This window comes from Dromiciops gliroides, chromosome 3 (genome assembly GCF_019393635.1).
Source record: "Dromiciops gliroides isolate mDroGli1 chromosome 3, mDroGli1.pri, whole genome shotgun sequence".
NCBI lineage: Eukaryota > Metazoa > Chordata > Mammalia > Microbiotheria > Microbiotheriidae > Dromiciops > Dromiciops gliroides.
Window position 1 is genome coordinate 73,428,091 of NC_057863.1, and position 24,541 is coordinate 73,452,631.

General features: G+C 36.4%; 1 protein-coding gene across 1 annotated transcript in view; it reads left to right on the top strand.

Annotated features, from left to right (window-relative positions):
• ABCA12 (ATP binding cassette subfamily A member 12) overlaps positions 1 to 24,541 on the top strand; it is a 246,533-nt gene that overhangs the window by 138,931 nt on the left and 83,061 nt on the right. The window contains exons 14-22 of the mRNA XM_043993356.1: positions 48 to 160; positions 1,778 to 1,902; positions 6,876 to 7,049; positions 10,413 to 10,577; positions 12,906 to 13,119; positions 13,403 to 13,542; positions 16,170 to 16,289; positions 20,543 to 20,633; positions 24,032 to 24,211. Of these exons, the coding sequence (XP_043849291.1) occupies positions 48 to 160; positions 1,778 to 1,902; positions 6,876 to 7,049; positions 10,413 to 10,577; positions 12,906 to 13,119; positions 13,403 to 13,542; positions 16,170 to 16,289; positions 20,543 to 20,633; positions 24,032 to 24,211 (1,322 nt within the window). The remainder of the gene's footprint in view (positions 1 to 47; positions 161 to 1,777; positions 1,903 to 6,875; positions 7,050 to 10,412; positions 10,578 to 12,905; positions 13,120 to 13,402; positions 13,543 to 16,169; positions 16,290 to 20,542; positions 20,634 to 24,031; positions 24,212 to 24,541) is intronic.

The following is a 24,541-nucleotide window of genomic DNA, read 5'->3' on the forward strand; positions in this document are numbered from 1 at the left end:
TTGAAATGCTCAGTTGAATTTCTTATTCTCTTTCTATTTCGTTCCAGGTTCCTAGAACAGGTGTTGCAAATGAATTTCTTGGAAAATATCACACAGTTAATACCAGTCGTTGAACCCTTGCTGCATGTCAATAATAGTGTGACTGCTTCCGAAAAACCAGGTGTTTTCCCATCCATATTTGAAAGCTGACTTATTAGCATGCATGTGCTTCATTTACTGCAGTTTAAGAAGGGATGAGTCCATTCAGTTTTTGAAGGAACTTAAATAATTTCCTTGGCTATCTTCTCTGACACGTGAAAAAAACCCCAGGGCTATGTAATATTTAACCTTACTTGCCCAAAGTCACCCACTGAGCTGGGGGAAGGGGAAAAGTGCACAAAGATTTTAAGCCAAGAGCAAGTGATATTTTAAAAAACGTGTTACTTCTTCCACTTGGGGTGGGGCGGGGGTGGCTGTATGATTAGGAACACAGTTAAAGCCAGTTGCTTTTACAGGGATAAAAAAAATCAGATGCAGCTACTTGTCTCCTATGTAAAAAAATCTGAGGGGGAAAAAGCAATCCTGTCTAAAGACCTCTTAGCTCAGACCCTTCCATCAGTGTCCAGGTTCCTGAACCCTTACTTCTTGTAATAGAATTTATTCCTCAGCATAATACCTCCACATTGAAAGGCATTCAGAATTTTTGTCAACAAATAGCCAGCTATAAGACTAGGTAGGCCCATAGTCCAAAAATAAAAGAAAGTACATTTACATAAGAGAAGCTTAATAAAAATAATAAAAAGGTATTTACAGAATGGAGATTGTGATCTGCTGAGAAAGGGGAATTCAGTTGTGATTATTTTATTATGCATACAATGGGAAGGCAATTATGCCCAAACAAAAGTAATAATTGTTGTCACTGTCTTAGAACCACTTCGAGTTTTACATATTTCTATTCATATTTTGAATGTGGTAGCCTTTGACACATTTCGAGTGTGTGTTCCAAAGACTGTATTCTTCAGTGTAGGAAGATAACGTGCGATCATAGGAATCAAGGCGTTAGAAGGGATTTTAGAGGTCAGACCCAAATCCCTGCCCAATATATGATAATAATACAAGCTTGGGACATAAAGTAATTTGATTTCCTGTGATTTTACAAACCAAGGAACATTTGATGACTTCTAGCTTTGTCGAGGCACTTCTATTGTCTGTGAGCAACCAATCACACATTCTCTGGATCACTAATGACTTAGTTTCGGGCACTGTATGGAAACTAAAATCACTAACCAATCTGTTTCCTTGAGATAATAATAGAAGCTGACATTGATAAAATACTCTCTATTTATTTATATATGTACATATGCATAATCACAGTTGATTCTTGTAGCAACCTGATGTATGCAGTGCAAATATCTTAATCTCTCTTTTACAGATGAAGAAGTTGAGAATCAATGAGGGTTCTTAGAATTAGGATTCAAACTCAGGTCTCCTAACTTAATCTAGCCCTTCTCCCCCCCCCCCCCCCCCCCCGCCCCAACCCCTCCCAGTGCTAGAATGCCTGGGGATAATAAGTTTTTCGTAGGAATTAATTTTAAATGGACAGATATAGTTCTTAGCATGACAAACCATTTGCCAGAATAGATAAACATTTTGTTCCTGGCACAGAGCATCTATGCAAATCTATACTTTACTCTTAAGAAAAAAATTGTGGAAGGTTCTATAGATTTAATGGGGCTAAAAACCAATGAATAAAGGAAGGGTATTATAACCCAAATCCAATGTGCTTTTTTTCTTAAAGACCAATTAAGAGATATGTTTAAAAATATTGACCAGCTGAAAGCAGAACTCCAGAGAACAACAGGAATGTCCAATACAAGTATCGATACATTGTTGGCTATGCCCATCCCTGAAAACAGAAGTGAGGTATGCTCTGAAAGAATCTGTACTTGTTTCCAATGTTTGAAAAGTTGATGTAATAGTCAACATTTGTCAAAGACTAATGTAGCCCTGTCTTTTAGGCAGAGTTGTATGCCTGGTTTATCTTCTAAGAGAGGATATTAGAGTGCCCTAAAACAACTCTGTGGGCACTGAAGTCCCTATTTCCATTCTTTTCTCAATGGATTATATACAGGTCCGGATCTGGAAGCTGGGGGCCAGAGGGAGGAATAGATTGTCTTTTCCTATCTTTTCCTCTCTCCTTCTTATTTGTGGGATTCTTTTGGAAGCTTCCAGCTTACTTTTTTTTTCAGCTTACATCTTAAAGGCTTCTTAAGGCTCCTCACACAGTAGATACTATTTTATATTTTCACACTTTTGTCCTGAACTCCATTATCTATCCATGCCTAGTTTAAGTGCTACCTGAAGCCTTTCCTGATCTTCTCTTCTTCTAGTGCCCTCTCCAAATTATCTTACTTTTATTTTGAATATATTTTGTACACATTTGTGTAAATGAGTTTATTTATGGAGTTCAACACATGCCTTATCTCTTGCCTGAACAATATGTGCCTTGTTGGGGTAACACAGCAACTCCTGATTGTCAGAGATGGCATTTACATAAGAGATGATTGGTCACAGAGTCAAGAGCAGACAGATCCTCCTGACTTTTGTGGCCAATTATCTTCTAGCCAAGGGCAAGAGCATATTTCCCATTCCAGGGATCATCCTTATTCCACTTATATATATGTACATATTGTCTACCCCAATAGGATATTAACTTCTTGAAGAAAACAACTTTCATTTTCGTTTTTTATCCCCATACCTAGCACAGTGACTGACTCATAGTAGCACCTATTAAATGTTGATTGATTGCTTCTGTACAACTGATGAGTCTTTGTACATGGTCTCCCCATCACACTGAGGTAGAGTATCTCAATTAAGTCAAATTCCCAGTCTTCTAGTGACCCAGTTAAAAGAAATAATCCTTTCTATCCCCAATGCAGCATCTTGGAACAAGCAAAAACAAAATTTTAAAGACTCTTTAAAAATTAAAAATTATTTTATGTGTCATGAAGTTGTGTTTAGAATCAAATTTTGTGATTAGAATACGGCAATTGTGAAAACCATGTTGGCCCACAGTGAAATGTACTAACTCTGAGTATAGATATATACATTAGATTTTTTTTCTTATCTCTTTGATAGGAAATGTGTTAGAAATTTAAGAAAAGAAATAAATAAAACAAGAAACAGAAGTGCCAAGGTTAAAAGCTCATTAATAAAGATGAATAAGTTTCTGAAGCCCTAACCCTTGTCGTATGCCATAGGAAAGCCACTGAAGTTGCCTTTGGAAGAAGTCTCAATGTACAAAAAGACAGAAGTTTCCATTTACTCATGCTCTGCTAATGAGTTCCCCCTAGAAAACTCTAACCCCATAAGCCTGTACTTTGTTGTCCTTTGTGATAACAAACATCATCCATTTGGTTTTTCCCCTTGAGTTCTCCTTTGGCTTATGTGAACCTAAGTTCTAATTTCAGTATTGATTTTGCAATCATGTTTTTTGCTTCTGAAAAATAGAATCATTTTGATCTTGTTAAAAAAAAAACCAACAAGAACACATAGATGGGCAGCAAGAGTTCTTATACTCAAAAGCTGTGAGGAAATCACTTTCCTAGAGTCCCTGTTTTCAAAATCTCTCTTTTTCTACTTTGTAGAGAAAGGAGCTCTTCCATGCTTCCACAGTTCATACTGTCCTCTTTTCACAGAACTTAATTGTACCACGTACTTTATTCATCTCTCTCTCTCTCTCTCTCTCTCTCTGTCTTGCCCCCATTTCTCGCTTCTTTCTTTCTCTCTCCTCTCTTGTATTAATTCTCTCTCTCTGTCTCTCTGTCTCTCTGTCTCCTTTCCTCTCTTCTCCTCTCCTCTCCTTTTTTCTTCTCTTTCCCCCTCCTCTCTCTCATCCCTCTTTTTCATACTCCTCTTTTTCTCTCTCTCTCTTTTCTTTCACTCTCTTTCCTCTGGCTCTTTCCCTCTCATGTGGTATCCCTTAGCTCTCCTTTCTGCCTTTCATCTTTCTGATTCCCATAGCTCAGTCTACAGAGTCTCCATTTCCAAAAGATATAAAATGACACACAATTTGAGTTAACCCATGATAGAAACTTACTTCAAGTAGTGTAGAGCTGCCTGAATTTAAAAGTATTGGAAATTCTTGGTCACAGCCAAATTGACTAGGAAATAAATACTTTCCTTGTGACCCCCAATTCTCCTAGTTGTACCTTGACTTTGAACTCAGGTACTCCTGAATCCAGGGCTGGTGCTTTATCCACTGTGCCACCTAGCTGCCCCCTTGTTTGTTTATTTTTAAATAAAAGACCACATAGTTAAACCTCTCAGGGATTAGTATTACAAAGAAGAAAATCAGGCAAGAGAGGAATGAGAGCACTTTAAGAACAAAGACCAAATTTTCACCTTCCTTTGGTCTCTAGAACTTATCCAGGCCCAGAGTAAGCATTTAATACATGGCTGTTGATGGACTAAAACAGGGTTTCTTAAATTTTTTCCACCTGTGATACCTTTTCACCTGAGAAATTTTTATGCAACCCTGGGTAGATAGGTATATAAAATAGGCATACAAATCATACATTTGCTTCCAAATTTTTCAGGACCCTCACATTCAGTTATACAACCCAATATGGGGTTGTGACCCACAGTTTAAGAAGTTTTGGACTAACATACCCCACTGAAGTTTGGACAGCAAGTAACTGTCAGAGTCAGAATTTAAACCCAGGTCCTTTGACTCAAAATCCAAATTCTTTATCCCTTTTTTTCTTCTAAACTCAATGAAAACCTAATAGAACTCTAGAAATTCCAGTGGGGGTACTTCTATGAGGCCAGAAGGGACATAATTGCTCCTTAAATAGTAATTTGTGATATAAAGGAGCATAAGGAGGCTGGTATGAGTAATTGGTCCTTGTTCCTCTCCATTCTCAAATAGTCCTGCATTGTTGCTTACAGAATGTAAAATCCTTAAGGGTAAAGACTATTTTTTTTTGTTCCATCTTAATAACTCCATTACCTAGCACAGTGTCTTGAACATAATAGGGATAGATAGATAGATAGATGCCTATTAGCTAATATATACATACATACATACATATATACATCCCTATAGCTAATCCACCATTAGATTAGGGAGAGACTTGATTCAGGCATTTTATATATATATATATATATATATATATATATATATATATATATATACACACACACATATATATGTATACATATAAAATTCTAAATACATATAATATAAAAATATAAATTTATATATATTATTTAAATATTAAAACCTATTCATCCATTCATTTATCCATTTATTCATTTGTTTATTTATTAATTTATTCATCCATCCATCTATCTATCTATCTATCTATCTATCTATCTATCTATCTATCTATCTACTATCTATCTATCTATCTATCTATCTATCTATCTATCTATCTATTTACATTCCTGGATCAAGTCTTTCCCTACTCTAATGGTGAATTAGCCCCAATTTATCCTGTATATATCTTGTTCATCCATAGTTATTTGTATGTTGTCTTGCTTTATCAGAGTGTAACTTCCTTGAAGGTAGGGACTATTTTTACCTATCTTTGTATCACTTTAGCACAGTTCTTGGCACATGATAGGTGCTTCATAAATGCTTCTTATGGGATAAAAAGAACACAGGGCTTAAAATCAAAATACTTGGATCTGAATCAATGTTTTGAATTTTAGGCCGAGTGACTGGACAAGTCATTTAACTTCGCTAAGTCTATTTACTCATTTGTGTGTGTGTGTGTGTGTGTGTGTTTTAAAGGAGCATGATGACCTTAGTCAAGTCATGTGAATTCTCCGGGCCTCAGTTTTCCAGTAAAATGAAAGAATTTGACTAAATGGATTTCTGGAGCCTTTCTGGCTCTAACTCTCTGATTCTATGATGATAAGACACTTGTTCAGTTGTGTTCAGCCATGTACAGCTCTCTGTGACCTCATTTGGGGTTTTCTTGTCAAGATACTGGAGTAGTTTTTCATTTCCTGTTCCAGCTCATTTTACAAATGAGAGAACAGAGACAAACAGCATTAAGAAACTTGTCCAGGGTCCGCAGTAAATAAGTATCTGAGGTCATATTTGAATTCAGGAAGATGAGTCTTTTTGACTGTAGGCCTGGCATTCTATCCACTGTACCACCTAGCTGCCCATTATAAAATTAGGGTAGCCCTAACTCATTCAAAGTTATGTTGGAAGGAAAGTAGTCTGAAAAACCAAAATACCTTATAAAAATAGGAAATATTTAGTAGTAGTAGTAGTAGTAGTAGTAGTAGTAGTAGTAGTAGTAGTAGTAGTAGTAGTAGTAGTAGAAGAAGAACTTTAAGTTAGGGTCTGGGCATGGCAACATGGTGGGTCTGGGTCAGACTTGAAATGTTAAAAGCTTACCAATCAGAAACTCAAAAGATGTCTTCATCGTATCTTCCAAACCCTGAACTAACTTCATGTATGTAGAATCAGAGAATTTTTCTGTCTCCCTGTTTGTCCTTTTTTTCTCTCTCCCTTCTTCCTTATTCTCTTTTCTCTGTTTTCTTACTCTGCTCTTCTTTTTTCTTTTATTTCCACTACCCTTTTCCCTGCTTTCAATGTCTAGTCCTTAGGCTTACCGGCATTACATATAGATACTTCTTAGCTCATTATACTGAGTACTTTTAAAAAAAGGAACAAAGAAAATAAGAAGGGATAAAGGAAGAAAAGGAATGAAGGTGGGGAAAGGCAGGGGAGACACTTTAGGTTCTTGGTGATAAAGTATTTGCTGTACTTTAAAGCTGAAATATGATAGCACAGGAAAGACTTTCAAAATGGGAGGATGAATGAGTCATATTAAAGCAAACTAATGAAAAAATATTTTTTCCCCTGAAAACTACAGATCATTTCTCATATATTCTGGCTGTATTCTTGTGATTCTAATGTTACTGATCTGAAATTGGAAGCTGAAATGATGGAATTCTGCAACCTATCCATTCCAGAGAGGTCCCGCCTGTCTTATCTCACAGGGATTACACTTCTGCATTACCTGGACATTTATAACTTTACCTACAAGGTAAATATTGGTTGTGTTGTCAATTAGTTGTCTTATGCCTTTAATTTATTATATTACTATTTAATTACTCACTTGTGCTCTTGGCAATGTCAGGAAAGAGCTTCACTTAGGTAACTATTAAATTATTGCTTTGGGATCTCCCAGGCTTTTATATCTCAGATACATCTTGACTCAATCCCAATATAGGAAAAACCATACCTGAAGCCATTAATTGGTTATTTTGTTTTGTTCCTCATTCAGTCTTTTTCAATCATATCCACCTCTTTGTGAACCCATTTGGGGTTTTCTTGGCAAAGATATTGGAGTGGTTTGCCATTTCCTTCTCCAACTCATTTAATACAACTTATAAATATAAGCTACATTCTTAGGAACCCAAAATTCAGGCTCTGAAAATTTAAATTAGGTCTTTGAAGAGATATGAGACTGGAAAAGTTCTACAGTGATAACAATGATTCCTTTATTTTCCTAACTTCCCCTGTCCTAGCTCCAGGGACCTATGTTTTTCCCCTGAACAGTGAAAACATACTCCCTTCTATGTCTGAAGTGTGCGTAGTAGCCACAAGAATAAGGTGGGAAGAAAGAGGGAAGTTAAAAAAGGTTCAGTCCCTTATAAAATCGCAAAATCTTAGAGCTGGAAAGTCTAACCCATACCCCAAAAGTAATCCCCACTCCAACATATCCACTCAATAATCTAATCTAATCCAGTAAACATCTATTAAGTGCCTACTACATACCCAACTAATAAAAAGAAAGGTAGTCCCTGCCCTTGAGGAGTTGATAATCTAATGGGGAAGATAACAGACAAAAGGAGAAAGGAAAGCTGAGAGTGGGAGTATAGGGGACACCAGCAGGTATCTTGTTCCATGAAGTTGAAACTCAGTAGAGCAGGAGATACAGATTGGAGTGAGCCCAAAAGTCCAGTTTTTGTCCTCTATAAAGGAAGGTATTGGGAGGAGTTTGGTACTCCACACTCCAGCCCTTCAGTCAGAGGGGAGAGGAGGCTGAGGGAGGTGGCATCAGTCAAGGCTTGAATTAGCATCATAGTGATGGGATTAGAGGTAAGGAAGCTTAACCTGGGATGGACATCTTGTTCCATGGAGTTAAAACCAGGCAGGGCAGCAGATTGAGTGGTCTACAAATAGTCTTCTAACCTAGTCTTGAAGACTTTCAGTGAGAGGGAAGCCACCTTTCTTAGGTAGCCCATTCTTTAGCTCTAAGCATTAGGGAAGTTTTTCCTTACACCAAACCTACATCTGCTCTTTACAACCTTCCAATGTTGTGCTGCTTCTTGCAAAACTCTGTGTTTTACTCTAACACATTGCATCCAATGAGTGGGAGAAGCCAGAAACAAAAAAATGGCACCAGCCCACATTCTCTACAGTTGAATTGGGGGCCAAGATGGGCGGGGTAGAGTAGCCTGTATTGGATGACTGCCTTCTGGGATTTGTTTATGCTGTCTCAGAATTACCCAAACAGGATTTTCTAATTGGCCCAAGTGTTAAAAGCTCCAAGATGCCTATTCTTTGCTCTCTACCAGTCAGGAGTTGGGATCTCTGATTCAAGGGATTAAACAGCAATAGAATGAGACTCTGCTGCTTTCTGGCAGGGGCTTGGCTTATAAATACACAGCATGGTACAGTGAAAAGTGTTGAGTTTGTAGTCAGAGAGCCTGGGCTTGAAAATCAGCCCTTTAACTGTGTGATCTTGGGCAAATCACTTAATCTCTATGGGTTTTAATTTTCTAATCTGTAAAAAGCGAGCTCTGGTTTTGACCTCGGTGGTATCATTTAGCTCTAAATCTATCAACTTGTGATTCTGTAAAATTTATGGTTAGGATACATGCATGGATAACTGCATATTGAAAAATGAATGGCAAATGTCTATCATTCTAGGGCTGGAATTTTGTGGTAATTAGTATACTCTGCACTTAGGAGGCACAAAAATTTGCATATTTATGTAGTGAATGAAAACATAAAGATTACAAGACAAATATGCAAACAACACCAAAAAATAACCTTCGCTATAGCTTCCAAATCCTGAACTATCTGTATGTTGAATGTAAGCCCCCTGAAGCTAGGACTGTTTCATTTTATTGGTCTTTGTATCCTTAGCACCTACGAGAGTACATTGCACAGTTTGTACTTTTTAAATGCTGATAAAATTGAATTGATTAAAACAGTAATGGTAACATTACTTTGAATTTCCATTTCATAGCTGTGTGGCATAATGGATAGGAAACTATCCTCAGAGTTTCCAAAGTCCTGCCTTTAGCAAGGGAGTTTTCTCATCTGGGAGTTCTTTCTATCAGTGAAATCATAGGTCCTTCATAGAAATCATTGATCTCTGTCCTTTGCTTTTAGCATTTTCCCCAAACCCAAACATACACAAAGAGACAAAGAGAGGTTAAAAAAAAAAAAAAAGGTTCTTGAAAATAGTGGGGGTTTATAGGCCTAAATTTGATGGGCTGTTTTGGGGGCAATAGAACACTAAGAATGATGATGTTTGGGTTTCCTGTTTCTAATGATTTATAGCTGAAAACATTTTGTACAAAGTGCAGTCCAAGACACATGGGAAGCAGAGCTGTTTTCTTCATTCTATCATATTTGTTTCATTCACTTATATTTCCATCTCCTTCTATGTAATGCTCCTGCAGAGCAGAAACAAGACATGGTATTTCTTGTGGGAATCCAGTAATTAAGCAGCTCTCTAACTTTCCTAGCAGATACAGCCTGGCTAAGGTCGTCATCACATTCCTATGGGAAAATCCCAGTTTTGGGCTGATGACTATGTGTTTGACAAATGGAGTATCACTATTTAACATTTCAAAGATGCTGAGGAAGAAAGAAAAATTAACCTCTGGCTTTTTTTTTTTTAAGAATTTATTCCTATCAACCTAGAAACTCATAATGCTTTTATATAATGGTAGAGAGCAAAAATGAAATAGACTGATTGACTGTGGCTTAGAAAAATTATGTAGGAACCACTAGACAACATTCCAGGATAACTATGATTCCTCTTATTTAAATATAAACAATAATAGAGTTTGGTCAGTTTACAATAGGGTGGGTCAGAGCTGGGTTTGTTTATCTGATGATCTAATAAAGAACCCAAACTAACACTGGGTGGCCTAAGAATCTGCTAGTTATAAAGCAGAGTATACATTTCCATTTTTTCTTTTAATATCATGTAATCAAAATTGGAGGAAAACCCCTGAATGAGGTGAATTAGGTAGATTAGTTGAAGTATCCAAGATTTTCTACCTTCTCAATGTACATTGTGTGATTACGAATGATAGGGTGGACAGTGGATGATACAACTGGTCAGCACTTTATAGACTTTTTCCAATAATTTGTTTTTTGTTAGGTATTTTTCCCCAGGGAAGATCAAGAGCCAGTAGAAAGGATGATAGAACTCTTCATAAAACTGAAAGTCTTCCTCAATCAGGTGGTTACTGGCACCCGTCCACTTCTCGACAAAATGAGGTCACTGAAACAAATACACCTGTCCCGAAGTGTACCATTATCACAGGTATGAGTAGAACTAAAAATGGTATGTAATGGTCTGTAAAATTTTCTTTAGGAATATTTCCAGTGGTATCCTGGTAAATATTTAATAAATGTCTTTCTGGGAGGAAAACTCAGCCCCCACATTTTTCCATTTAATCTGAATTATTAATTTTTTTCTCCATTACCTTCTTAAATCTAGACAATTGACAAAACAATAAAATCAAGTCTTGATTTGTTCTGTATGCTGATTTCTGAGGTGTAGATGCTTACACTGAAAATTTCAAAATCATATCTCATAAACAAGTATGAGTTGGCTATCAGGATATCATTGAATATTATCCACTGAGCCACACACAGCATCTGCTATAGAAAACAAAGCTCCTTAAATTGTTTTTTGGGTTGTGACCCCATATAGGGTTGCATAACTAAATACGTGGGTTGTGAAAAATTTGGCAACAGTAAAAGATTATGTATACCTCTTTTTTATACATCTATACCCGGGATCATATAAAATTTTCTCAGACAAAAAGGGGTTGCTAGTGGGAAAAGTTTAAGAAGCTCTGGTATAGAATAAGAAGATAAAATATCCTAATAGTTATGAGGTAGCTAGGTGGCAAAGAGTGTAGAGATCTGGGACTTATATCAGGAAGACCTGATTTCTAACTGCCTGAAACTTACTAGCTGTGTGACCATTGGCAAGACACAACCTCTGTCTGACTCAGTTTCCTCAACTGTAAATGGAAATAATAATAGTACCTACCTCACAGAGTTGTGAGGATGAAATATTTGGATGTACATATACAAATATATTGTATGTATGAAATAGTTATAATCTAATATTTGTGCTTAGAACAGTGACTGGGACTTGGTAGCTACTTAGAATGCTTTTTCTTTTCCTTTTACCCTCAACCCTGAATTAGATACTCTTACTTGGTTAACTTTTGACTATTCATATAGAAGCCTAAATTGGTGAGCACCAACATCTGTGTTTGCACCTCAGATTTATGTGAATAAGGATTATAGCAGCAACTAAGGGGACCAGATACATATATAAATTTCTTTGCAAAGCTCAAAGCCCTGTATAAAAGTGAGCTGTAGTTTTTCTTCTTGCTATTTGGTCTGGACCTGTGATTTCATTGATGCAGGGAACCACTGGTGAGAAAACCTCCTCAACAAATGTAGATGGGTAATTCTTTTACAACTCAGTTTAAAGAAGTTCCTGTAGATATTAAGAGATTATGTGGTCACAGTGCCAGCATATGTCCCAGACAAGCCTAGAATTTTGTTCTTCCTACTTCTGAGTCACACACTATAGTCCCATTATACCATAATCTCTCGTTATGATTATTTTTTATCTCGTCCTCATATTTTTGGTGAAGTTCAGATTAAAATTGTCTTAGGGCAAGTCATTATCCTACTATTATTATTATTTTTTACCATTTAAAGTTCTTTGCACTATTCCCCTGGTAGATAAAATAACTGCCTTTTATAATTGAATAAAAGCATTGGGATGTAAATTATTCTTCTGCAGAACACAGCAAGATTCTGGCATTGATTTCTTGTCCCCAGGGTATGTCTTGCTAGGTATTCAGTAGGTGCTAAATTTTATTTGTAGCTGACAGTGATGTGTTGAACAATATTGACTGTTTCCATGTATAACTTGCATTGATCAATATGTCCAGGTTTCTTAAAGAGAACCCTTCTTTAATTTCTGGTGGCAGTGACTAGGTCCTGAATTTCCATCATAAACTCATTTGGTTTTAATCAATAAATTCATGTGAGTCAACCATTTGTCTGACATTTCTTTGTCGACATATTTTCAGTTGGGTTCAAAAGGATGTAGCCCATGGAAGGCCTTTTGATTCCACTCTTGAAACTTAACTGTTCAATAGGTTTCATCTGGTTGAAAACCTCATTCAGTTACATTCAGCAAATGTAATAGTATGTGCCTGTTTTGAAATGTATTGAGGTGGTACACAGTGCATAGAGTGCTGGGTTTAGAGTCAAGAAAACCTGAGTTCAAATCCTGTCTCATACACTGACTAGTGATATGATCGTGGGTAATCCTCAGTTTCCTCATAAACTGTGAGTAATAATAGCACCTATTTCACAGGGTTGTTGTGAGGATTAAATGACATAACATGTAAATTACTTTGCAAACCATAAAGTACTATATAAATGCTAGCTATTATTTCCATCATTTTAATCTTAGTCTATATTATTGTCATTATTTTTATATAAAACTCATCAAAATCTAGGGAGCTGAGGTTTCTGGGTTTTTTTTTAATGCAGATGGGTCTTTTTCAAGTAATTTGTTTTAATTAATATACCTCTGATTTTTATCCCACAGGCAATATATAGAAACCATCATGTTAACGGCCCCGAAGGATCATTTAGTACCATCTCCCAAGCCCTGTGCTCTCAAGGAATTACTACTGACTACTTAACATCCATGCTGCCCTCTTCACAGAAGCCCAAAGGGGGCAACCACACCAAAGACCCTTTAACCTACAACTTGAGTAAAAAACAAATTGCTGTAAAATATGGAATTCCCCTGACTGCGAGTAAGTGGATTTGAAATGAGCATCACAAAAATGCCATTTTCAAGGAGATTCATTAGTTTCATTCTCAGTTGTTTCAAAGTAGGTACTAATTTCATCTAAGGTCAAAGCATTGTAAATGCTAGCCAAGCAAATCAAGCAACAGAAAAGAACCATTTCCCTCTTAAAATATAGACATTGAATTTTTTTGAAGGTTTAAGTTCATCGTAGTACTCTGGGACAATTTGTGATCAAGAAATTGTTTCAAGCACATACATTTAATTATTTCATTTCTTTCTCCTCGCAGCACCATTTTGCTTCAACCTTTATAAAGACATCGTTAACATGCCTGCTGGACCTGTTATTTGGGCTTTCTTGAAACCACTGTTATTGGGAAAGATTATGTATGCACCATATACCCCAACTACAAAGGCAATTATGGAAAAGGTTTGGACATGTACTTAAGTGGTATTCTTATTTGCCATAGGATGAGTTTGTAAATTAGTTTGTAAACCTAGACCATTTAGAATGACTCCAATAGCATCTTCCTTCTTCATATGCTATATATGGTGCCTTGAGAATCACAAGAACAATTTTCATCACTGACTCTGTGGAAAAGCAGTGTAATTAATCCTTTGAAAAGATATAAATCATGTTAAATAGCTACTATTGTCAAAATGAAGTTATTGCAAGTGAAAAGACCTCAAAATGTTCAACAAATTGAGAGGCAGAAAATTTGTCTAGCATCATTGTTTCAAATAAAAACAGTACAAGAAAAGTGGGCATTTAATGGCAATAATAAAAAGTGGTAAAACAAAAACAATAGCATTTATAATGATATAGAATATATAAAGATAGCTAGCACTTTAAGATTGGCAGAGTATACATTGTGTGATGTTTAAAATCTAAACGTGTTGTCTAAAAAATCTAATGTGTGGTCACTGCCAAATCCCATTATTTTCTCACAATTATGTTGTTTCATTTGTTCCTCACTACAACTCTGTGGAGTAAGTGCTATTATTATCTCAATTTTACAGAGGAGGAGACTGAGGCAGAGACTTTAAGTGACTCACCCAGGATCATACAGCAAAATAAGTATTTGAAGGAGGACTTGAACACAGGTCTTCCTGACTTTAAGTCTAAACACTATATGGCCTCTAAAACTAATTTGAACACAAATGCTTCCCACATTACTGATCCTTCACTTCAGATAAATTTTAAAGCAGTAAAAGAACTTGGAAATTATGCAATATAATCTCATCCTTTTATAGGAAATAGAGGCCCAGCAAGTTGAATGGACTTGATCAAGCCCATATATAGAGAATTATAAATCAGAGATGTCAGACTCTGGCAGAATGAGAACCACCTGAGTATAACCTAAATCAGATTAAAAATGGAATTGGGGGGGGGCAGCTAGGTGGCACAGTGGATAAAGCACCAGCCCTGGATTCAGGAGTACCTGAGTTCAAATCCGGCCTCAGACACTTGACACTTACTAGTTGTGTGACCCTGGGCAAGTCACTTAACCCCCATTGCCCCGCAAAAAAAAAATGGAATTGGGAAATGTTTGACAAAATAAATAAAAATATAATACAACATATATAATGTTAATTTTTTATTTTCTAAGTCAATATGTACCTACAGAGATCTGTTTTTATTTGCTATAATTACTATAGCCTGGAATTGAACCAGGGTCCTCAAGATACCTACTAAATTGCTTCTGATTTTGAAATCTGACTCCTTATGCTAACAAATGAATCAACATATAGATTTGAAGAAATCGAATAGAAGAGGTGAGGGGAAAGAAAGAAAAAGTGGAACCCCTCTACCCAACTCCAAAATCATGGCATTTTAAATGCATATTTGAAGTCAAATAGAAAAACCACATTCTTTCTAATGTGTGACATGATAAACCAATGCTTTAAAAAAAGAAAAACACCTTGAATGTCCCAACTAGTCACAAAAGTACTCTGTATGTCAGTCATCTTTTTTCAGACCTATGTCTAATCACTTTATTTCTGAAATACTTATAGATTATCACAGGGCACTTTATTATTGACAAAGAATCCTAAAGCAATGTGATGTCTGCTTTCTCCACTGAAAATAACAGATTATTTCTGAAATCCCCAGAAAAGATATTTAAAGATCATGAGAGTGTGTGAAAGAAATCTTAGTAAGCACTATTGCTATATTGGAGTCTCAGGTCTTGGGTTTGAATCCTAGCTGAGATTCAAACATAGACTGAGCTCTCACTGTTTCCTCATCTTTAAAGTAATGGGGCTGGACTAAGTTTACAGGTTTCTTCCAGCTCTAAATTTATGATTCTAAAAGTCCTCAGAATTTTTATGAATAATATTTTGCTAGTTTAAAGGAGCCTAAAAACATTAGCAATAAAGAAAATTATTTTCACTTTAATTTCACCTTTTAGATCAGGAGTTATTAATCTTTTTTTGTAGCATGGACCCTTTTAGAAGTCTTGTGAAACCTGTAAACTCCCTCTCAGAATAATGTTGTAAAATGATAAAATAAAATACACAGGATTACAAAGGAAACCAATTATATTGAAATATAGTTTTCAAAAGATTTTTTTGGCGGGGGCAGGGCAATGAGGGTTAAGTGACTTGCCCAGGGTCACACAGCTAGTAAGTGTCAAGTGTCTGAGGTCAAATTTGAACTCAGGTCTTCCTGAATGCAGGGCCAGTTCTTTATCCACTGTGCCACCTAGCTGCCCTTCAAAAGATTTTTAAAACAACTTTATAGACCCCAGGTTAAGAACAATTGGGTTTTTTTCTGGTTTTTGTTGTTGTTGTTGTTGTTGTTTTTGTCTTTTTGGTGGGGCAATGAGGGTTAAGTGACTTGCTCAAGGTCACACAGCTAGTAAATGTCAAGTGTCTGAGGCCAGATTTGAACTCAGGTCCTCCTGAATCCAGGGCCGGTGCTTTATCCACTGCTCCACCTAGCTACCCCCAAGAACACATGTTTTAAGCCAATTTCCATAAAGGTGATTAACATATGACTTTATGCTAGTGTAGGAAATCCATAACACATTAATTTTTTTCTCCTTTGTTTTTTAGTCAAATGTAACTCTGAGACAACTGGCAGAATTGAGAGAAAAATCTCAAGAATGGATGGATAAGTCACCACTGTTCATGAATTCATTCCATCTCTTAAACCAAACAATCCCAATGCTCCAGGTACTGTTACACAGTTCTGTCACCCATCTTGATAAGTACGGCAACTCTTTGGATGCCAATTATTATTATATGAACAAATAGATGGTTACTTAGGCAAAACTTATGGCTTGCAAACTATACCTGACAGATTGAAATTATTTTATTAAGAGAAATAAACCAACAAAATCTGAGCATTAGAAGGAACTTCAGAGGCTATCCGGTGACACCTAAAGGGTACAGGAATCTTCTCCATGCCATATCTAACAAGTGGTCATCTAGTCAGGTGAGGAGAAACCAGCTACCTCACAAGGAAGCCAGTTTCCCTTTGGAACCCTGCTAGTTGTTAGACAATATTTCTTTAAAGGGGACCCTGAAATCTACCTCGATTCAACACCTCCCTATGGCTCCTATTAATTCTGGTAGCCAACATAAGGGTCCTGAAAACTCAGGATCGTTGCTGCTGAAATACAGATCTTACACTAATTGTTTCTTGTAACCAACATTTTAATAAGAAATATTCGTTTCTTACTACAATTCCCCAGTAGTAGCAATGACTTACCTTGCAAGGTACTTAGGGGAAAAGAAGCAACTAATATCTACTTACAATTAGAAAGTGCTATGTAAGTTAAATCAATGAGTATTTATTTATTAAGCAAGAACTGTGCTAAACACTAGGAATAGATAAGCAAAAAGATTAATAACCCTTGCCTTCAAGGATGTTACTTTTTTTTTTTTTTTGGTGAGGCAATTGGGGTTAAGTGACTTGACTAGGGTCACACAGCTAGTAAGTGTTAAGTGTCTGAGGTCAAATTTTAACTCAGGTCCTCCTGAATCTAGGACTGGTGCTCTATCCACCTAGCTTCCCCAGGACCTTACTTTCTAAGGGGGAGAAGATAAGACATAAAAAGAAGCAGAAAAAGGGTACAGGTAGGGGGACGTAATAGAAGAAAGAAGTCCATAGAATCAAGAGTAGAGCCTGGAGAAGGATAAAGGAGTGAACAGGGTTGTGCTGGACACTTTTCTTTTCTTTTTTTGTGGGGCAACAAGGGTTAAGTGACTTGCCCAGGGTCACACAGCTAGTAAGTGTCAAGTGTCTAAGTCTGGATTTGAACTCAGGTCCTCCTGAATCCAAGGTTGGTGCTTTATCCCCTGCACCACCTAGCTGCCCCTACACTTTTCTTAACTTGTAGGTTTGGGGAGGAGCTTCACCAATGAGAGGAAGGGGCTATAAGTTTGGAGTGATCTTCCACGGTGAGAATCCTTAAAGAATTACTGCTATATTTTGGTTTTTACCCTGCCTCTCTGCCCACCTCCTCCCCAACCCCGCAATTGTGTTTCCCTGTTGCAAATAAAGGAAAACTTTCAACATCATTAAGCTAGCAGGAATCTAAAACCCGGCCATGATTTTTGGAATATCTCAGATTGATATTATATGCCAGGTAACACTGGTATATTAAGAATTTGGTATGAAAGCCAAGTATATTTTTACACTTTTATTCTCATGTGCTATAGCCTCTGGGTTCTCTGTTAACATTTTTGGACTTACCTAATAAAAACTCAATTTTCCTAGGAGGAAGATTAACTAGTTTTCTGTAGTAAGCCCACACTTGCAGACATTCAGAGATAGATGTAAGACTCACCAGGGGCCATCTGGTCTGACCCATATCTCATGAGGAATTCCCTCCTGCAGAATCTCCAATAAGTGATCATCTAGCTTTCTCTCAAAGACCTCCAGTGGTTTCTCATTAAACTTTTCTTAGTCAAATTGGCAAGGGACATATATTCTACTGACATGCAACATGCTTAGAAAACACACTATAACAATGTTCATCCAAGAATTATTAATTAACAGAAAAAACTATTGCTATACTCTAGGCCAAAAGAAATCATTTATTTACATATCCATTTTCACTTCCTGAGAGAATAAAAATAGTTTTACAGAGTGCAGGCTATGGAGTAATACCTGATTACTTATTCTATTTCTATGGAATATGAATGTTAGGAAAATAGAAACCATTTCTCTTTTGATAGCTGAGTATATTCCTATAATGCCAGGAGGAATGAGACACAAGAGAAACCAACAGTGCATTTCTAAAACCTGCCCCAAGCAAGTCCTGGAAACTCCCATGAGGCCGACTGCTTAGATTCCACCTCTGTGTGCTATATTCTGATTGGAACAGAAGGAAACCATTTTCATCACTACCTCTTGTTGGAATCTCAAGCCAGACTAAAGTCCCATTGTGATGCATGTATAATTAGTTTTGTAACCTTTAAAAAAAATAAAGCTTGCAAAGGTTTGAAAAATAGCTAGATATAGCAACTAGTACAATGTATTGCCCACAGAGATGCTTAGCACACACTGAGTCAGACTTTCCCTTCTGCATGAATGCCTTCTAAGTAGAAAACCTTTGTGCCACTGTGGTAATATTAGCCATGCATAGAGAGGAAATACAATGCAGGTGTACATGATGGTGGTACAACACATTCATTCTGTTCCCAAATAGGTACTCTGAGGATGTTATTCAATCCTTCTACCCATGGTACAAAAGAAACAAAAGAAAACAAAGTAACTGAAGAGAGAGAATTTTGTTTACTGAAGAAAGAGTATCCTAAAGTCTAACAAGTATTCCAAGTTAACAAAGCTGTGTCTGAGGCACTTCAGATACAAAAACAGAAGGTGAAACCACCTTTTCCCTCAAGAAGCTTACATTCTAAAGGGGATACAACACGTATAGATATATCAAATGAGTATCAAGTGGTTATAGGTGGGAAGATAGTAGCATCAGAGGTACTAGACTGCAAGAATCAATGTACCTCATTAGGTCACTTAAATTATTTACGTGAAATAACAAGTGTCAGGAAAAAATAATAAAGGTGTTTGATCTCTCGTTTTCAATAAGGTTGGACCAGCTTCATAGAATCAGACAGGCAAATTTCACTGATGGTTTGCACATATTCCAGGCACATCAGACCATCCCTCTTCCCTCCTTTCATTTGTAAAAGTGTCTATTTAGAGAAGTCAAATCTTATTGCTTGTATGTTCTACATTTTTAAACAATTAACTATTGTAATTTGGGTTTAACAATCTTCTGATTTTATGAGTGATACACTATAGGCTCCCTCACTTGCTGTGACGGGTTGCTATGATATATTTTCTGTGAAGGGTTTTGCCACCCTTTTACATTGCTAATTGCTTGTTGTTTTTTTCTAACAATGCATTTTAAAGTATAAATTCTCATCAGATTTTAGAGAGTGGTTATAAAGCCATTACCACTGACAATCAGTAATTGGGAAATATAGGGTTTTCAAGAAAAGTAGAGGATTTTCTCTAGTTAGCATGATTACCTTTACTTTTTTAGCCAGACGTGCTATGTTTGTCAAAGCCAGGTAAGTTTTTATATTAGCTAATCTGACTCGTGTCTTCCTGGACAACAGAAATTTTTAGTTGTGAAAGAAGTTTCCAGCTGTGATCCTTGTAACCAGATGTAAAAATCTGGAAGATTAACAGACACAAGTTAACTTCTAAAGTTTAGGAAACCAAAGTACTCAAATGAAAACTCAAAAGTTATGGCCTTTGGTCAAAAAACATGGCTCTTTTGGTGAATAAACCCCAAATCTAGTAAGCCTAACAACCTTATCCATTTTTTATCTACTTATCTATGACACTCTAACAATTCCTTTAAACTCCAGCAGCATTCTTCTTGCATGATTTTCCAAAGTCATTTTATAATTTACTTCTTTCTCCTCATTTCTCCATGGCCCTTTTTCATTTCACTCATTAACAAGAAGGAAGAAGAGGAGTAGCTTTAAATGCTTATCTAAGCCTTTCTTAGGTCATTGCAACACATTATTATTAGTCAAGCTCTACATATATAAAGAAGAATTTCCCATTTCATCACACACACAAATTGTAGCATTCATTAAATAGACAGTAGAGAAAGGTTGAAGTGAATAAAATTCCAAAGGCTTGCATGTCATAATCATATTTAGCGACGTTGGGAAGGCCATCCAATGAATGGTGACTACATTTTAAAGTTTGCTTCCTTATAGGACTAATTAAACAAAGACCCAATTCTTCATTACCAGCAGCACACTTCTTTTGTCAGCACTATCTTCTTTTGTCAGGGATTTGAATGTAAGCCTTTGTAAGATGATGCATTGGTAAGGCACAATAGCTGTTAACGCCTCTCACTGTGGGTGTTATTAGGGAGACAATGATTAAATTTGTTTTGTTCTTGCATTTAAACTAATTCTCTATTATTATTGTTTGTTAGAATACTCTGAGGAACCCCTTTGTGCAAGTTTTTATAAAATTCTCTGTGGGACTTGATGCTGTTGAGCTCCTGAAACAGATAAATGAGCTTGGTAAGTCACTGTTAGATTATGCAGTTTTGTGGGACCTTTTATTCCCCGATCCTGTCAAGGAAAAAAAAAATACTATAGTACACCAGAACTCTTTTCAATTTTGTATTCTATAGTGTTTCTCACTAGGTTCTGGTTATTCCATTACACTAAGAGAAATAAATCCTCTGCCACATTTTCCATCCCCCACCTCCTCAGTCAGGTGTACACTTACAGTTGTTCCGTCATTTTTCAGTTGTCCCTGACTCTTCGTGAACTTATTGGGGTTTTCTTGGCAAAAATACTGGAATGGTTTGCCATTTCATTCTCCATCTCATTTTATATATGAAGAAACTGAGACAAACATTATTAAGTGATTTGCAAAGGGTCACATAACTAGTAAGTGTCAGAGGCCAGATTTGAACTCAGAAGAAGAGTCTTCAGACCCGGTACTTTGTGCACTGGGCCACCTAGCTGCCACACACTTAATTTACAAGGGGTGCTGAATTCTTCTTCGATGATTAATTTCTCCAATAGTTAACCTTTCTTATTATGGCTGACTCAGAAATAGTAATAATACACAACAAGCCATTCAAACTCAGTTTCCTCTTTAAGTATAGATGGCTTTCAAGTTTGTAATATAAAGCAAAACTTCTAAAATTGTGGGTTATGACCCCATATGGGGTCATGTAACTGAATGTGGAGGTTGTAAAAAAAATGGCAACAGTAAAAGGTTATGTATACCTATTTTATATACCTATATACCCGGGATCATGTAAAAATTTCTCAAGCAAAAGGGGGTCGTGAGTGAAAAAAGTTTAAGAAGCCCTGATATAAAGCGTTTTTCAATATACAAAGTTATTAACACAAACCAAGTTCTTAATAATAATGCATGCTGACATCGTGATAAGTTGTTATCTATGGATGAGGTCAAAATAATTCATTAGTAATCACCATCTTTTAACATTTTATGCCCCCTGTTGGGCCATAACTAATACACAAGTGGAACATGGGCATCACGCCATATGAGAAGAAAGACAAAGGTGATGGATTGTCTCAGAATGAAAACAGACTAATAGCTTGCGAGGCAGAAATGGGTTCTTCTCTTTCAAGGTCATTTAAAAGGATGTGTGAAAAGGATGCGAAGAAGCTGAGAGGACTTAGGCATTCCCTCTGCCACATTCCCACCTTCAACCCAGAGAATGCAAGTCATCTCCTTCAGTCTATGTCTGATGTGCTGTTGCTATGCAACCCCTGGTATAATTAGAAAGAGATAGAGTGAAAAAAAAAAAAGCACGTCTTCATGCTAGGTAGTGGCCCTGTTTTAGGGGCTGCTTCACTGGTGGTATAGGCTACAAACCAATGGAAAGGAAACATGCCTGAGTTTATCCTCCAGATAATATCTAGGATATTTGTGATGCCCAATACCTGTTTATAAGAGAATCAGTAATAAAGGATTTTCTGTCTCAAAAGAAATCACTTAAACTATCATTTCTATTAAGAAATATTTTTATTCAAAGAATCAAGGATTAAACAATTTTCAGTTCTGAAAATTTTGGAAACATGTAGAGATAAAGTTTATGGTTTAAAATATGAGGCTGATGATGTCCTAACTTTGAGATTGGTGGTCTTGTAATTATTAGGTAGTTTTAAGTTTGTTGTGGTAAGATCAAAGAGAATTTTTTTTTTGTTTGGAATGGAGTGGGGGTTAGGAGAAGTGTGTTATTCTCCATTTGTCCCCATTGTGTTTTTAATCCCAATGAACAAAATTGCAAGAGAATCTCTGCCTTAGATTGCATTGTATTGATTTCCTATGGCCACTGGAGGCCACTGTTCAACCGTAATTTTCCCCCTCCCCCACCATTTTCCACAACAAAAGCATTCACTTTAAATTCTAGTGCAAAATACTTGCAAGGAGTTGACTTCTCTAGAGAATTTAGTTTTGCTTTAAAAGATTTGGGGGACATTCAGTTGGTGAAGAAGAATTCATAATATTTAGTGTATTTTTATTCATGATAATCGAGTCAGGAGGTGAAAATTCAATCAACTGTAATGTTATGTTCATATTTGTTTTCATATAAATTGTTCATAACAATAGATTATATTATAAGGATACCATAAAATCAAAGGAAAATTAGCCTATTCTTTTTTCATAGTGGAGTAGTTGTCTAAAACAAATCCATCCTTTCATCCATCCACCTACCCATCCATCATCCATCCACTCACTATATTAGTTGCTATAAATTCTATACTACTTGATCTAGATTAATACTAAGGTAACTCCTATAGCTCTTAAATAATTATGTATATGCATATATAAGCCATATAATTTGTACTTTTCTTTAAGAAATGTTTCCATAGCCTATTTCATTTACTGATCACTCTATTATTTGCATATTCCAGCTATAATTTCCTTTGCTCAGTTTTGCTCTATAGTTCCATATGCCACTTGTTTAGCTAATTTTAAATTCATCCTGCATCTCCTATTTTGTAGTTTTTCTGTAGCAACTTATGGAAAATAATAATAGCTAGCATTTATTTGGCACCTTAAATTTTGCAAAGCACTTTGTGTAAGTAATTTCATGTAATCTTCACAAAAAAATCCTGCGAGGTACATGCTATTATCATCTCTATTTTATAGATGAATAGACTGAGATACAGAGAGGTTAAGTGATTTGCCCAGAGTCACACAGGTAATAAGTGTCTGCAGCAGTATATGAACTTTAGGTCTTACTGTCTTCATGTTCCATGCTCTATCCACTAAGCCCAGCTCATTGTGCCTCCCTGTCCTGTGAGTGTTCCCCAGTGAGAAGGAAGAGAGAGATTTGCATTTTGGACAGTGTTGTCTAACTACTCAAAGTTGTAGGTGTAGGAGATAAAGAACATAACAGTATAAATTTAGAATTGGGAAAGACCTTAGAGTACCTCCAGTCTATTCCCTCCCCCCTCACCTTTACAGATAAGGAAACTGAGCCCTAGAAAAGTTGTGACTTTCCTAAGGTCATATAGCCAGAAGTGGCAGAACCAAGATGTAAACCTGTGTCCTCTGATTCCAAATACAATGTTCTCTCTACTGCATTACCGTGACAATTAGCTTCTTGATCTTAGATCACTTTTCAAGATATTATAACATGTAAGTTTTTTAGTTACCTTTAACTTGATCTTGGCATTATGTTACTTTTAATGTCAACTGGATCAAAATTCTTTTTGTTGAGTATTTGTATTACAGAATAAATTTTGCTTGATGCACTTCTTTGAATTTTTCCATATTAAAGCACATTTTTATGTCTTTAATTTTCTAGCACTTCCTTTTATATGTAATATTTAGTGGCAAATCAATGCTTCTGATGAATCATTATGAGAATCAGGAAAGTGATGTTTTTCCCCCCCTTGTTGGCTTTTGTTTTGCTTCACTTCTCTAGATATTCTAAGGCTAAAATTACAGAACAACATCGGCATCATTGATCAGCTTAATACACTGTCTTCTCTGACCGTCAACATTTCTTCCTGCGTATTATATGATCGCATTCAGCCAGCAAAAACTATAGCTGAAATGGAGCTGGAAGCTCAAAAACTATACAAGAACAACGAACTCTTTGGAAGTAAGTTCAACTTTCCTTTTGTTTGAACCATTGGCAACACACAGATTCATCCTAATCAACTTTTTAAGGTGCTTTCCATATTCTCTGTGCCTGAGACCTCAGGCAACTGAGCAACACAGCCTCTTACAGGAGAACTCCATCTCCACCCCTGGCACAGTTATAACCAAAAGAAGCAAACCTATAGTCAGAAAAGGAAAACAAATCCTTTACAATCAAGCTATACTATGGCAGCAAGGTGATAGAAAGGCAGAATGTTAGAGTAGGAAGGATCTCCGGAGGACACATATACCTGAACACCTTTGTATACTCTCTGCAGCATATCTGAATAGT